Raw genomic sequence first — 16,884 nt, 5'->3', positions numbered from 1 at the left:
ATTGAACAATGAAACATTTTTGCTTATGCATGCCCCCCCCCTCCCCTAAAAAAAAAATATTCTACTAAGGAAGACGTCAAGGAATTTTTTTTAATCATCATGAAAAAGCAGCTGATATTTTAAAAAAATGAAAAAAAAAATGAAAAGATGGCTTTTGTTGGAGATCTAAACAGTCAAATATGAATATCAGCTATGTATGGAAAAATTTTGGAAAAAAGAGCAAAGATAATAATAATGGTAAGTACTTGGTGGATTTCTTTTCAGAACATGGACTAGTCATTACTAATAAAGATAAACATAAAGAGAATACAAAAGAAATAAAAAGAGTTTGATGAAATGGTATTGTTGAAAGTGATATCTTCATGCTGTTTCAGGAAACAAGAATGCATAAAATACAGTAGTATCTCGCTAATCCGATCCTCTTTAGTCCAAATCCTAAAGTAATCCAAACTGCGGTTTGAAAGAAAAAAAAAGTTTTATTTATTACATATTATTATTTTGTGTGCTATTATTTTTATTTAATAATTATTATTTTAACTATTATTATTTATTTTATTATTATTACAGTACAGTATTTTATTTCATACTGTCGATTGTATGGGTACACTGTAGGCCTATTTTGATTTATTGTGTGTTCACGTTTGCTTTTTTATACTGTACAGTACGTACTGTATTGTCGGCATGAATCACCGCTGTCGAGCATCATGGAAAAAACTGTGGCCTTCTAGAATTTACGAAGATAACTATGGTGATTCACAAAAAGCGGAAATTCAAAATGGCATAATTTGGTTAAAAATATAAATCCAAATGTTGAAATTTCACGAACAGATGTTATGGAATGGATTACAGGTAGAACCGAAAGTGAATTTGAAATCAAATCAGATGCTTAAATTATAAATATGACGCTACAGAATGAATTAGCAGACGATGATGACGATAAAGAATTGGAAGAAAAAAAACGTAAAACATGAAGAAGCAGTTGATAGTTTTAATATGTGTACAGAATGGGCTAAGCAGAATGATATGCCATTCCATAAAATTTTATTGCTAATACAGCTCCGAGAAGAAGCATTCGAAAAAAGTTTAGCTTCCAAGAAGCAAAAGAAAATCAGTGGCTTTTTTACAAAGAAATAAAAAAAAACTTTTTTGTGTTATTTTGTGAAACTTTTTTTGTGTGTTGTGTACAAGAAAGTGATATTTTTTAGTCAAATTAAGTTATGTACTGAACTATGCAATTTTATTAAATCAGAATCCTCAACAATACAGGTACATACAAACTAAATTTTTTATTAAAATAAACGTGTATACTGTATTATTTTTTAAGTTTTATATTACAGTACAGTAGCATTTTTTCTATCAGTTAATTCATTTATTTACAGAATTAAATTGATGTAACATTAGAATCTGATTATTTTTGTCTTAAACACTAGTTACTGTTGCCTCTTGGGGGAAATTCGCTAATCTGAACGAGCTCGGTTTTTATTAGTTCAATTAGCAAGATACCACTGTATGTGAAATATAGGAAGTGATCACCATTTCCTTTTGTAGCAGAATACATATTTCACAATGAAGAGAAAAACATGTACAAAAGTTTTTAAATCAATTTACACAAAAAGAGAAAGTAAGAAGGACTGGATCACAAATGAAGTAAAACGGTTAAGCAATCAAAGGAAAAGCATGAAATATTAATAATTTTATGCAAAAATAGTTGAGAAGAGGTTAAAAAAACCTGTCAAAAGAAACCTGGGGAAAAAGATAGATTAGGCCAATCAGAATCAGATTTTCAGTTTAAAACAAACACTTGAGAATTCTGGAAAATGCATATGACAAAGTACCAAGAGAAAAGCTGTTCAAAATGCTACACTTATATGGTATTAACAGGACATTACATTGAGAAATACATATTCTATATTTCAGTTGCAAGTCAGCAGTTAGAACTGGAATACAGGAATATGAGTTAATGTAAATTCAGGTTTAAGACAAGGGTGCACACTATTCCTACTATTATTCATAATCTATATGGATCATATTATGAAGGACAGATGCATTAGGCCTGATATTAAAACTGGAGATGATAATATCAGCTCTTTACTTTATGCAGATGATGTTATACTTTTAAATATGTCCAGTACAAGTCTGCAGGATTAATTAAATAAACTGAATAACTACTATAACAATTTTCAATTTGGTATGAAAATTTCAAAGTTCAATATGACAGACATGTTGATGTTGGGTGGGGAGGCCCACTCAATCAGAAACATGAGTCTACTGACTCCATGGAGATTACTGTAATAATAATAATAATGTGAGCAATAAAAAGATAAATACTGTGAAAATAGGCAGAACAGTGAAAACAATAGCTGCATCCTGAATGTGGAAACTATAGAACAGAGGATTCCAAAGTGGGTGGTACTCCCCCCCCCCCCAGGGGCACTAGAATGATCCAGGGGGATGATAATGGCCTCGTGAGCAAAAGAGGAGGTTGAAAGTAAGGGGCGTGAAAGCATCAAGGGCAAAAATTAGGTACTGAAAAAAAAATTTATCATCAAAAATTTTGATGATATAATTGTTATATGTCATATAAGTAAATGTCGATGGTTGCTTTATCTTCCAAAGAAACATACAAAATGCAAGTTACAGTCAATCAGCATTGAAGTCTGATGACAGATCTTAATAAGCAAAGTGCTGGCAGGCGCATACTTTCAAGTGATCTGGAATTTACAAGTCCAATACACATCAGCAGGAACATGTGCATGTTATGACTTGTTCACTGCATAATACTATAAATACGTGAGACATATGAAATCAGTTTTAGATTGTTTCTGAATTGTGACAAGCAGTTAGCAATTTGATGTAGTGCATAAAAATGTTTAGTGCGTATTTGATACCTAGTCGGTGACTTACTTACGTGGATTACAAAGCAAATTACTGTTGTTCCAATAAAACAGCAGGTTTCGTGTAAGTGTTTTTATACTTTTTCTTGTAAAAATAATTTGGTTTAGGTCTCATATGGAGCAGGTCTCATACGGAGACAGGGGGATTTTTTCACCTGGTTTCTTGTTCCCCAGAACAGGCAAACCAGCCCTGTGAACACATGCATCTACAGACATAGGACACACCGGGAAGCATAGGGCTAACCACCTTATCCTAGGGAAGGGTATGGTTTGGAAGGGACAGCTCTGTAACAGGCCACTAGGCCTAATATGTAAAAAGGAAGAAAAATAACTTATTTTTTACAGATAATATCATAGCTGAACCCAAGAAGAAACATAGACAATATAATATTGAATATTTGAAATACGGTTTTATTCAGTTGCCTACAAACAAAACATTACCAATGTGCCTGATTTGCCAAAAAGTTTTTTCAAATGAATCTATGAAGCCTTTAAGACTAGAAGAACATCTGACAAACGTTCATGCTGATAAAAAAAAAAGGATTTATCATATTTTCAAGCACTTAAAGAAAAATTTTTGAAACAACCAACAGTGGCAGGTATGTTTTCAGTAGCATTCAAACTAGATGATGATGGGTTGTGTGCCTCTTACAACATTTCCTTACTGATGGCTAAATTGGGAAAACCGCATAATGTTGGTGAAGAACTAATCCTACGTAAGTAGGATTAGGTAGAACTAATCAGTGAGATCAAACACACTGTACTGCACAAGCCAACTTCTGATATTATCAAGGAAATTCCTTTGAGCAATAATATAGTGCAACAAAGAATTGATGAAATGGCCCTGGATGCTGAAGACTCATTATGTATTTAAATACAACCCAGCTCTCGATACAACTTGATGAGTCTACTTTACCAGGAAATGAAGCCTTGCTTTTAGCATATGTACGATACATAAAATAAGAAAAAATTTAGCAAGAATTATTACTGCTAAAAATTTGCTAGGGGTGCTTAAGGGTCAAAGCTGTATAACTGAGAGGAGACCTCCACATAGCCTTTAAAGGAATGCGGAGAACCGACCAGGGCTTCTGACCTAATGTCCAATCCTCACCTTCTCGTGGTGCACCCTGTTGGGTATCTACTTTGATACTGAACGAACGAGGATGGGCTGGCAATTTGGGATTTAGCCGACCAAATTGTATTCTTATTGGTTAAACCAAAATAAAAAATGATGGTACAACATGACAAAATTTCATGCCGGCTGGGGCGTCGCCCGGTTAAACAAGGCCCCCGTTGTTTTCGCCAGGGAACCAGGGCGAACAGCGAAAAGTCAGCTACTGGAACAAATCTGAAAACAAACCCCAACTCAACATCACCAGAGTTAAAGATTGGTACTATCAATGTAAGAAGCCTGAATGGCAAAGAAATGGAGCTAGCTGAGGAATTAGATAAGTACCAGATCGACATAATAGGGGTGACTGAAACAAAAAAGACCAAAACTGGTGAGATCTTTCTGAGCAATAAATACAAAATGTTATATTCAGGCAATAACAATCAAGGAAAAGAAGGAGTAGCCATAGTATTCAACACAAAATACGAGGCTAATCTTCTTGAATGGCAGTCAGTCTCAAGTAGAGTAATGTGGGCAAATATGAGAATGGGGAACTGGACAATGAGACTTATTTGTGCCTATGGTCCCACAGAAGGTTCTACTAAGGTAGAAGTGGAGGAATTTTTTGAGGCTTTAGAAAAAGCAACTGACACAATGAAAAAGGAAAAGTTGGTCCTTGTTGGGGATCTAAATAGTAGAGTAGGAAATGATTGTGAGACATACAAAAATATTTTGGGAAAATTTGGAGAAAAGAGCAAAGCTAATAATAATGGCAAATATCTGTTGGATTTCTGCTCAGGACATGGACTGGTTATTACTAACACCATGTTCCAACATAAAAATGTGCACAAATTCACATGGAGAGAAGAGGCTAGGAATAAGAAAAGTCTCATTGACTATGTTATTGTTGATAGTGATGTTTTCTCCCTGGTGCAGGACACCAGAGTGTACAGAGGATTTGAAATTGGAAGTGATCACTATTTAGTCTTGAGCAGGATAAAATTGAATTTCATATTGAAAAGAATAACATGTAAGAAAGTTTTAAAGCGAATAAAAGTTGAGCAGCTCTCAGATGTAAACTGTAGACTAAAATACAGAAATATTATTGAAAAGAAAATGAAAGAGTTTGAGAACAGGAATCAAACCTTGGAGATTCAGTGGCAAACTCTGAAGGAAACATTGATTGATTCTGCCAGAGAGGCATGTGGTGAGGTTGTGTGCAAAGATAAAAAAATCAGAACTCCCTGGTGGACACAGGAAGTTAAAGAGGCAGTGAAGGAAAAGAAGAAAGCATATCAAAAGTTCCTGGCAAATAAGTCAGCTTTTACTCTTACAGAATACAGAGACAAATGTAAGAAAGCTAAACAGTGTGTAAAACTAGCTAAACAAAAGTCATGGGAGGACTTTGGCAAGAATATAGAAAATAAATATCAAGAAGGTGGCAAAATATTCTGGAGGTTGTTGAAGAAGCTTAAGAATGGAGGAAAGAGTGCTGTAAAAGGAATTAGAGATGATAAAGGTGAAATGAAAACAGGAGAAAAAGATATCCTTGAAGTATGGAGTAATTACTTTGAAAAACTGCTAAATGAAACAAGCAGTGATGACAGCACAGTGATAAAAAACACTGACCAGGCATGCAGTCAGGAATACATATCCATACTTGAAGTAGAAAAAGCCATCAAAGGCTTGAAATGTGGAAAAGCAGCAGGAGTAGATGATATTCGACCAGAAATGCTGAAGTATGGTGGTATAAGAGTCTTACAGTGGCTGCACTGCATAGTTCAGAAAGCCTGGACAGAGGGACGAATTCCCGATGATTGGAGTAGAGCTCTCATAGTACCCATATATAAAAAGGGAAATAAAACTGAATGTGAGAATTACAGAGGTATTTCCCTACTGAGTGTTCCTGGCAAGATCTATGCAAGTATACTTGAGAAACGGTTGAGAAGAATTGTGGAAGAAAAGCTTGGTGAAGAACAAGCTGGATTCAGGCCAAATAGAGGCTGTCAGGATCAGATCTTCACTTTACGACAAATAGTCGAGAAAGCATGGGAATATAACAAAGATCTGTATTTAAGTTTTGTCGATTTGGAAAAGGCATATGACAAGGTGCCAAGAGAGAAGCTATTCAATACGCTGCAGTTATATGGTGTCAATGGGGCATTATATCAAGCAATACTTAGTCTTTATTTGAGTTGTGAGTCAGCAGTTAGAATTGAAGGAAGTACAGGAAGATGGTTTAATGTTAAATCTGGTGTGAGACAAGGATGTACATTATCCCCTCTGTTATTCATTATCTATATGGATCACATTATGAAGGAATGTGGTATTAAACCTGATATCAAAATTGGAGATGTTAATGTCAGCTCTTTGCTTTATGCAGATGATGTTATACTTCTAAATAAATCCGCTACAAGTCTGCAAGATTCTCTGACTAAATTGAATAGCTGTTGTAATAGATATGGTATGAAGGTCAGCAATAAAAAGACAAAGACAATGAAAATAGGCAGAATCATTGAAAATGTCAACTGTGTTGTGAATGAAGAACCTGTGGAACAAGTAAAACATTTCAGCTACTTAGGCACAATTTTTACTGAAAATGGTAAACTAAATATAGAAATAGACAACAGAATCAGCAAAGCTGGTATCGTGGGAAGTCAATTAAATAAATTCATATGGAATAAGAAAGAAATTAGTCGGAACACTAAATTAGCTGTATACAAGGCTGTGTTCAAACCAATTTTAACTTATGGATCTGAGAGCTGGGTCAGAAGTAAAACACTTGACCAAAGACTAGAGACCGCAGATATGAGAGTCCTGAGAAAGATTAGAGGCGTGAACAGATGGCATCAATGGCAATATCATATTAAAAATGAGGATATTAGGAAAGAACTTGACATTGTCAGCATCCAGGAATGCGTTAGCAGAGCTAATCTCAGATGGTATGGTCACTTAAATAGAATGGGAGATGAAAGATTAGCAAAACAAGTGTTCTCTGCCAGGTTGGCAGGAAAACGACCCAGAGGAAGACCAAGATATAGGTGGATTGATACGGTACAAAGTGCCTTAGAAGATAGAAATATAAGATCTGATAAAGTTGGAGTCTTGACAAGTAACAGACTGATTTGGAGGAAAATTGTAGATGGGAAGTTAGTAATGATGTAATTTTTTCATGTAGTACTGTCATATCCTGTACACCCCTTGAGGGTACATGGCAGGAATTTGATGATGATGATGATGATGAAAAATTTGCTAACTGACACTAAAGGAGAATCGATATTTCATGCATTGGAAGTTTTTTTTAAAGAAAAAGCAATCCCTCTGAATAATATCTTGTCAGTTGCTACTGATGGTGCTCCAGCGATGGTAGAGTGCTATCGCGGTTTTATTGCATATTTCAAAAGGTAGTGCCAAATATATTCACTGTACACTGTGTGATTCATTGTCAACATTTAGTTGCCAAATACCTGAATGATTGCCTACACAGGTCATTACATTATGTAATTACAGCAGTCAACAAAATCAAAAGTCATTCACTGAATGACAGGTTGTTTGGGCAACTTTGTATTCAATCATTTGCAGCTCCATACAGAAGTTTGTTGGCTATCAAAGGGTGTTTGTTTGAATCGATTTTATAAACTCTTTGACTCAGTGCTACAGTTTTTAGAAAATAGAAATGATTCTTTACAAGCCTACTTGATTAATTTCAAGTGACATACCTTATTTGACTGACCTGTTTAACAAATTTAATGAAACAAATCTACAGCTCCAAGGAAATGAGCTGAAATTTAATAAAAACAAAAGCTGTTATTTCTGCATTTGTGTCAAAACTAGTCCTGTACAAATGAAACTTAGGACGAGGAAAATTTAGCCAGTTTCCAAACCTATCAACAGTGGAAAAAATATGATGAAGACGTGCTCAGCTATTATCAATACTTGGATGCTCTCCATTGTGATTTCAACCAATGATTTAAAGATATTCTTGAAATAAAAATACCTGATTGGATTTTGGACCCATTTTCAAGTATAGACACTGTAAGTACAGTGTATACATGTTTGGATAAAATATCAAATTTTTTGGTAAAAATTTTAAAAAAAATTAAACATGAAAAAATATTGTTTATTATCGATAAAATTATACAGTTTGGTATAATTCAAAATTACTTAAAAATAAAATATATTCTTCTTGTTTTGTTTCATGAAAAAATATGGCTTATTATCAATAAAATTATACAGTTTAGTATAATTCAAAATTACTTAAAAATAAAATCCATTCGTCTTGTTTTCTTTCGAGCAAAAAAGTCAATAACTTTTTCCTTGATGTTTGTGTGACTGGACTGCTGAAGAATTTTTTCTCTGTTGAAATCATCACAAGTGCATTTAACCTATCCTGATTCATAGTGCTCCTCGGAAATGTTTTTATTCTCTTTAATGTTGAAAACAGCGTTCAGGCTCATTATTGTCAATAACTCCAATAATGTTCTAAAATAAAAACTATAACAAATGTTATGTGTTTAACTGTAATGTCCAAATACTTAAAGAGAAGGAGGAAACACGATAAGCACCACGAATACTCTCTACTACTGGTGCAAACTGTATATAAACAGTGGAACTGCACGACGGTGTTATATATCGTCTGCGCCATTGTTATATATTTATTTATGGTCGTTTATTTAATTTATACTTACTTTATTATTTGTTCACTCAATCCTTTCTTATTTTAACCTTACTCAATTTTAGTCCTAGGAGCTGCTCTATTGTTATGTTGCTGCTTACCCTTGATTATATCTTGTTCTATCACTAAATAGCCCTCCTTCTAATCTACTGTCATGCCCTTAAAATAATAATTCAGATTTATCTCCTCTTCGGATATTGGCAAAATTTATATTATGCTGCGCCAGCCAACATCCTATAACAGAGGAAACTCTTGTTCAGTGGAAACAATTCTAAATTCAAAAGGGATACACTCAATAATTAATCTTATGCTAGCACTGTGCAGATTCAGTTAGCAGTCGTGACTCGAATCTCACTTAAGCAATCATATCTAAATTCCTTCCTGCCAAAAGGTTCTATTTCATAAGTGGTGGTTTGAATTCGTAATCAGGCATAAACTCAGGTATAAGGTACAAATCATGTTTATTGGAAAAACATAAAACATTTACAGTTAAGAAAATTCAAATACTCAATGGATCAAAATTCACTCTAAGTTAAGGTTCATACTAAATCACAATGAATCTGAGCATGCTAAATCCTTCTATTACGAAAGGATAAGATTAAGTGTAAGCATAATACTAATAGGATATAAATCCTTTCACAAGTTATTCACAGAATACGCATTGAACACTTTCTTTAATACTATCAATAACTATAATAATCCTAAATTTCATTGAGCAAGCCTAGCCATTCTCAATCAAAATACTGCCTATCAACAATTCTTGTTGGTTCCACAGGGTCTTAATTAATTCAATCAAATTCTCACTTAAAAGTTCTCTACTAGTGTCCTTTAGTTTACAGTATACACAAACTTCTTATTCTTCTAAGCGATTTTTAACATAGAATGAAAATCCTTACATTACCGGATCCTTTCAGATTTCATGCCCCCATCTCATGTAGATCTGGATTACCTTACTATATATTCTTTGGCCTTCTTTATGCCTGGCGATGCACTACGCTTTTCTTTTAATCGTTTCCAACTGTGGCGTGCTGTCTATCGCTCTGCAGGAAACTTTATTTCAATTACTGCATCACAGAAGTGAAGCCTTTTGGCTCTCTTTTTCAGTAATTCTTGGTGCTTTTGTGATGTGACACCTTTTTTTAGCAACTCGTATGGTAAAGTATAAGTTCTGCATCACTTCGACCTGAGTATTTACATTTACATCTGAGTCTGGCTCCCACTGACGAGACCTCAACAAATGTCGAAACTGGTCTGGGTAGTGACCCTCCCCCCCCATAATGTATAACATCATACATGTCCGCTAGGAGATGTGTTTTACATTATGGGAAATACTAAGGATGGTGATCAGACCTTACTCCACCTTTACTATGAGTTGCCTTTCCTTCTCAAGTTATCTGACTATTTATCATCTATTGAAAAATTTCTTTCAATTTCTGATGTACTAAAATTAATGAACTCATGTAGTACATCAATTTTACAAAACCCCATTATCTTATAAGTTTCTATCATGTCCCATCTTTTTGGCACATTAACTAAACTTTGTAACCAACATACCTTCATCCTAACCTCATAGGGAGTATTCTTGCAGATCTATCACCAGTTTGGTCACTTGTCTCTGAATCCTCTCTAGCACCTCCTGATCCCGATGAAATCCAGGTGATCAAATCTGTGTACAGTATATTTCATACAATATCTCCAGCACACAAGAAATATGTAATGAACTAAAATACTTAACACAAATCCTCCAACAGAATGGGTATGAAACAAAAACAACCATCAAGAGAATCCTTAAAACAACACAATAAAACAGGATTACAAAAACGCAATCTTGCTTTCTTATATCAAAAATGTTACAGATAAGCTAGCCAAATTAATGAACAAACACAACATAAAATTAGCCTTCCTTCCTATGGAAAAAATCTCAAGATTCCTACATCCACCAAAACCACCACATCATCCTCTTAAAAAACCAGGAGTCTACAAAATCCATTGCTCTTGCGGGATTTGCTACATAGGACAGACAGGAAGATCTGGAGAAATATGCATGGCTGAACACCAAAAAGATGTACAATACAAAAGAGAACAAAAAACAGGTCTTGCTTTCCATACCACTTCCACTGGACACGATGTACTCTGGCAAAAAACGACGATGTCATACATAGAAAACAACAGTTATATAAGAAAATTTAAAGAAGCTGCTAATATGCTGAAAGACCCAACCCAATGCAATAAAAATCAAGGTTTAATTCTCCATCAAGCGTGGTCAGCTCTAATAAAAAATCTACCTCAATCTGAGCTCGGACTGTATGAACGAGAACAAGAACACGTGACATCGTCCAGTATTGTTCAACGTCAATAACGTTTTATATCTGCATTCTGTTATTTGAGTTTATGAATAGTCAGACAGTTATGATTTGTATTTATTAATTCTCTTGTTTAAACTTATACTATTTACCCCCTGAAGATGTAAATCCTACGATTTACGAAACTTGGTAATAAATTGTCAGGAACTATTATTTCAGTATTTTGTATAACTGAATAATAAAAAATGTGGTGTAATCACCGAAATATATCTTTTGAACCAATTAGCCACAGAAGTCTACACCTGCAAGTCCATTTACTTGTTTAGATGTTTTTTTTTTCAATTTCCAAATAATCCTTTGAGCTATCTATTCTACCAACTTTTGCAATATGCGATCTGAACTTTAACTCTCTGTGTGCCATTATCCCCAAGTCCCTAGCCTTCTCAGTTACCTGCAATTCAGTACCATCAGCATAATACACAAAATGTAACCTTTTCAACCAAAAGTGCATAACCTTACATTTTCCATCATTAAATTGACAATCATTATCCATTGCTCACAATGATAATTTATTTAAATCATCCTTCAGGATATCTACATCACCTACATCAATAATTATCCTTCCCAGTTTTGCATCATCAGCAAACAACTGAACATCCCTCTCTTAAATCTTTCCCTAGTACAGAACCTTGAGGTACTCCAATAGTCACCTTCATTCTCCTAGATTCCACCATATACTATTCTCTGGTGTCTCTCTTTCAGCCACCCTGTATCCATGCTACTAGATTCATATCCATTCCCATTTGCTCCAACTTTTGTAACAGTTAATCATGTGGTATTTTGTCAAATGCCTTTGCAAAGTCTAGCAATATTATCGTATAGCAATTCGCTTTACCCAATTCCACTGTCACTTTATTATAAAATGTGAATAAATTCCTAAGACAAAATCTACCCTTTACAAAGCCGTGCTGCCCACTATACAGTGTCACATCCCTATTCACCCACTGTTGGACTGTACCTCTAACAAACTTTTCCAATACTTTAACAACCACCCCTGATATATCAACTGGTCTGTAGTTTGCTGTCACTGTCTTGTAGCCACCTTTATGCAAAGAAACTACCCTCTCCTCTTTCCAATGCCTTGGAACCTTGCCAGAACTGAGACTTAGAATGAACAACTTCAACAGAGGCAATACCAATTCTCTTGCACATTCATGTAGTAATGAGCTGAACATAATATCCAGTCCTACTGTTGTATTCACACTGATATTTTTCAATATGCTGAACACCTCCTGTTAATCCATCTCAATTCGGATATGCATCTCTGTCAAATTGGCAACTGCAAAATCCCAATCTGCATAATACATCTTTGCAAAATCAAATCTCAATCTGGATAATACAATCTGAGCAACTCGTATATAGAAGCTAATGACTTCAAATCACTTGCCTAAGTATTCCAAAATGCAAAGCACATATTCTTGCAGGCATGTATACTGCTATGCATTCTGGGATGGGTCAGTTAGTATCACCTCTGGGTCTGGCTACCACTGATGAGACCCCAATAATGGTCAAAACCAATCTGGTTAGTGACCCATCCCATAATGCATAGCATTATACATATCTGCAAGGATATGTGCATTGCATTATGGGATACTAAGGCAAGTGATTTGAAGTCATTAGCTTCTATATATGAGTTGCCTCAGTACTGAAAATGCTTCAGGCACAAACTTTGTTTGCTTACACTTGAATAAAGGATTAAACCAAGTATATATATAGTTTCTTGGTATCTTTAATTTATAGTATAACCAAGTGGAAAAAATTCCAACAAGATCTGATAATGTTGAAGTCTTGACAGGTAACAGATTGATTTGGAAGAAAATTGTAGATAGGAAGTTAATAATGATGTAAATTTTTCATATAGCAATATCATAATTATCCTGTACACCCCCAAGGGTTCATATCAGGAATTTGATAATGATAATTATATCACCATGATTAAAACAGTTCCACTATCTTGAAATAATAAAATATTTTATTCCTGCAGAGCCACATGCATTACCTCTGAAATCCAGAAGGGCAATCATATCAAACAACTTATTTGAAGGAAGAAAGCCAGATCCTCCTTTCTCACTTTTTTTTCCCTGCAAACTACTACTGACTAACACAATGTGATCTGGCAAGTGTGGAATGCCTTCTTTGTCGTCTAAAAGAAATAGCAAAGTCACTAAACTTCTAGTAAAATACTGAATAAATATAATTAAATTCTACTTCTACCACTCATACTTTACCTTATCATACAGATCCCTTGATAAAGGAAAAATATCTGTTGAAAATCTGGTTTATTATAACTAAGTATCATTAAGACACACACATGTACTAAATGACTTAATACCTTGTCATAAGAGGTTCCATAGCCAACTTCTTTGCATTTGCTTTCACAGCCTTATTAAGTTGAGCCAATTCATACGTTGCCCCTAAAATAATAAAAATACACATATTTTCAGCTGATTCTGCTTATAAGGTACTACAAACATTAAGTTTTTTAAAAAAATAACAAAAAAAAACTAGAAATATGTATTTCTCTGTAAGGATGAAATTTTTCATATCAGCACGAATGTCTTCGTTTTTTTTTCCTAAATGTTGGGCCCATATACAAGAGGTTGGCTGGTCAACATATAGTACTTTAGTACCATATATGGGTAGATGGTTGGGAAAGGAGAAACTTGTTGACATTTGATTTAAAAGCCTGTGTATTGTGTTCCTTGAGAAATACATCAGGGGGAAAGCTGTTCCACAGTACAGCAGTAGCAGGGATGAAGGAGGAGGAAAAGAAACTTGTTCTGTGGGTTTCAAGGTGTACTGTGAAAGGATGTTGGGCAGCAGCTGTATGTATTCCAATGGGCTTAGTACAGAATGGGGGAATTATTGATGCTGTTTCAGATGAACATTTTCCAATGAAATATTTATAGAATATACAAATTGCAGAGACTAAACGTCTATGTGAAAGTGAGGGGAGTGAGTTAGTAAGAGATGGATCATTTATCAGTCTAATTGCTCTATTCTGTATTGAGTCAAGCATTTTGAGGAAGCTTTTAGGAGCCCACTCCAAATGTGAGAACAGTATTCGATAGATGGGCAGATTTGTGATTTGTATAAGGTTCACAGCTGTTTAGAAGTGAAGTAGAAAGTTTATTTTTCACTTGGTTAGACTATAATAAATTTAGTTTAATCCTTTATCCAAGTCTGAGCAAACAAAGTTTGCGCCTGAAAGTATCTTCAGGATACAACACTGGGCAACTCGTTGGGTTGCCCGGTGTTGTACCACCTTACCCCAGTCCTGAAGATACTTTCAGGTGCAAACTTTGTTTGCTCACACTTGGATAAATGATTAAACTAAATATATTATAGTCTAACCAAGTGCAAAATAAACTTCCAACATCTTTCTCTAAATCTAGAGTAATTTAGTAAAAAGGTGGCACACCGTTTGGCAACTCCTATAAGTAGAGATGACCTTGCTAATGCTTCTGCCTGGTATCTCCACTTGGGCCTGGCTCCCACTGAAGAGACCTCAATAAACGTCAAAACTAGTCTGGGTAGTGGCCCTTCCCTTAATGCATAACATTAGACATATCCGCAAGGAGATGTGTTTTGTATTATGGGAGATACTGAGAGAGGAGTGATGTTAGCTTGCTCCACCTTTGCAACGAGTTGCCTGGTGTTGTACCACCTTACCCCTGTCCTGAAGATACTTTCAGGCGCAAACTTTGTTTGCTCACACTTGGATAAAGGATTAAACTAAATTTATTATAGAGGTGAAGTAGCATCTTGAGCAAAAGAGAAATCCTAGTTTTCTGGAAGCTGAGGATGCAATGGTTGTGATGTGTAATGTGTTTATGCCAGGAGAGGCCTGATGTCAAAGTAATTCAGAGAACAGAAATCTCATCTCATCTGGGAATTTGAGTGTTATCAAAAATATTACTGGGGGAAAATGGTTCTTTTTTTGTAGGAAATAAGACAGAACTGGGTTTTACTGGTATTGAAGTTGACGAGGTTATCTGAGCCCCCACTGGAGGATGGCTTGCAATTAAGAGAAGTTGTGGTTGATGTTCTGTGTGTTGAAGTGAGTCATGTGGGGTAAGGTTTATCAGAAAGGGATGAGTACAATGTGCTGTCACCTGCAAAACTGTGTATTGGGATGAAGGTCAACTGAAGTAGGTCATTGATATACAGAAGGAAGAGGGTTGGTGAGAGAACTGAACCTTGTAGGACCCCAGCATTAGTTGTAATGATGAGAGGATAGGAAGCATTTTGGAGTGAAAAGATTAGCAGCAGTATATCACATTGGTGGAACTGTACTCCAGGAGATTGACGAGGCCAGGGATTTGGGAGTATTGGTGGATAGGGAGTTGAAGTTTAGGGGACACATCACAAAAGTGGCAAAATCAGCTCATCAAATCACTTGGTTGTTGAAAAACACTTTAATGAGCAGAGACAAACAGGTTATTGTTCCTCTGTATCGAGCCTTGATAAGACCATATCTAGACTACTGTACCCAGATATGGGCACAAGGGGTTTCTTCTTGATGGAGAGGAAGTGGAGAGGATCCAGAGACGAGTGACCAAGATAACAGCAGGACTATGGAAAGAACCTTATGAGAACAGGTTGAAGATTTGTGGGCTGCAGAAATTGGTTGATAGGCGAAAAAGGGGTGATATGATTGAGACATTCAAATAACTGAAGGGTTTCTATAAGATTAATTCAGAAGATATTTTTGAGAATAGGAATGGTAGTGGGAGGACTAGGGGCCATCCATGGCAGCTTGGTAAGAGTGTGGTTAGCAAGGGTGTTAGAGCTAGGTTTTATACTTGGAGAGTGGTAAATGAGTGGAATAAGCTGCCAGAGTCTGTTGTGGGTGCCATGACTGTAAATGAGTTCAAGGTGAAGTATGATAGATACTGTGTGAATGTTGAATAGTTGTTCTTGACATGATGTTGGGCCTCCCTCGATGAGTCTAAGGACTCCTTGGAGCTGCCCGTAATAATAATAATAATAATAATTATTATTATTATGTGCATTATAGGGGTGCTTAAGGGTCAAAGCTGTATAACTGAGAGGAGACCTCCACATAGCCTTTAAAGGAATGCGGAGAACCGACCAGGGCTTCTGACCTAATGTCCAATCCTCACCTTCTCGTGGTGCACCCTGTTGGGTATCTACTTTGATACTGAACGAACGAGGATGGGCTGGCAATTTGGGATTTAGCCGACCAAATTGTATTCTTATTGGTTAAACCAAAATAAAAAATGATGGTACAACATGACAAAATTTCATGCCGGCTGGGGCGTCGCCCGGTTAAACAAGGCCCCCGTTGTTTTTGCCAGGGAACCAGGGCGAACAGCGAAAAGTCAGCTACTGGAACAAATCTGAAAACAAACCCCAACTCAACATCACCAGAGTTAAAGATCGGTACTATCAACGTAAGAAGCCTGAATGGCAAAGAAATGGAACTAGCTGAGGAATTAGATAAGTACCAGATCGACATAACAGGGGTGACTGAAACAAAAAAGACCAAAACTGGTGAGATCTTTCTGAGCAATAAATACAAAATGTTATATTCAGGCAATAACAATCAAGGAAAAGAAGGAGTAGCCATAGTATTCAACACAAAATACGAGGCTAATCTTCTTGAATGGCAGTCAGTCTCAAGTAGAGTAATGTGGGCAAATATGAGAATGGGGAACTGGACAATGAGACTTATTTGTGTCTATGGTCCCACAGAAGGTTCTACTAAGGTAGAAGTGGAGGAATTTTTTGAGGCTTTAGAAAAAGCAACTGACACAATGAAAAAGGAAAAGTTGGTCCTTGTTGGGGATCTAAATAGTAGAGTAGGAAATGATTGTG

General features: G+C 35.7%; 1 protein-coding gene across 3 annotated transcripts in view; it reads right to left on the bottom strand.

Annotated features, from left to right (window-relative positions):
• The window catches only part of Pbp95 (proximal sequence element A Pbp95), a 353,207-nt gene that overhangs the window by 246,938 nt on the left and 89,385 nt on the right, over positions 1 to 16,884 (bottom strand). For all 3 annotated transcript variants that reach the window (XM_090414954.1, XM_090414955.1, XM_090414956.1), the window contains exon 6: positions 13,376 to 13,457. In XM_090414954.1, the coding sequence (XP_090271080.1) occupies positions 13,376 to 13,457 (82 nt within the window). The remainder of the gene's footprint in view (positions 1 to 13,375; positions 13,458 to 16,884) is intronic.

This window comes from Typopeltis vanoorti, chromosome 26, assembly GCF_054136105.1.
Source record: "Typopeltis vanoorti isolate ZY-2024b chromosome 26, IOZ_Tvanoo_1.0, whole genome shotgun sequence".
Classification (NCBI taxonomy): Eukaryota; Metazoa; Arthropoda; class Arachnida; order Uropygi; family Thelyphonidae; genus Typopeltis; species Typopeltis vanoorti.
This window is presented reverse-complemented; position numbering and strand designations above follow the sequence as displayed.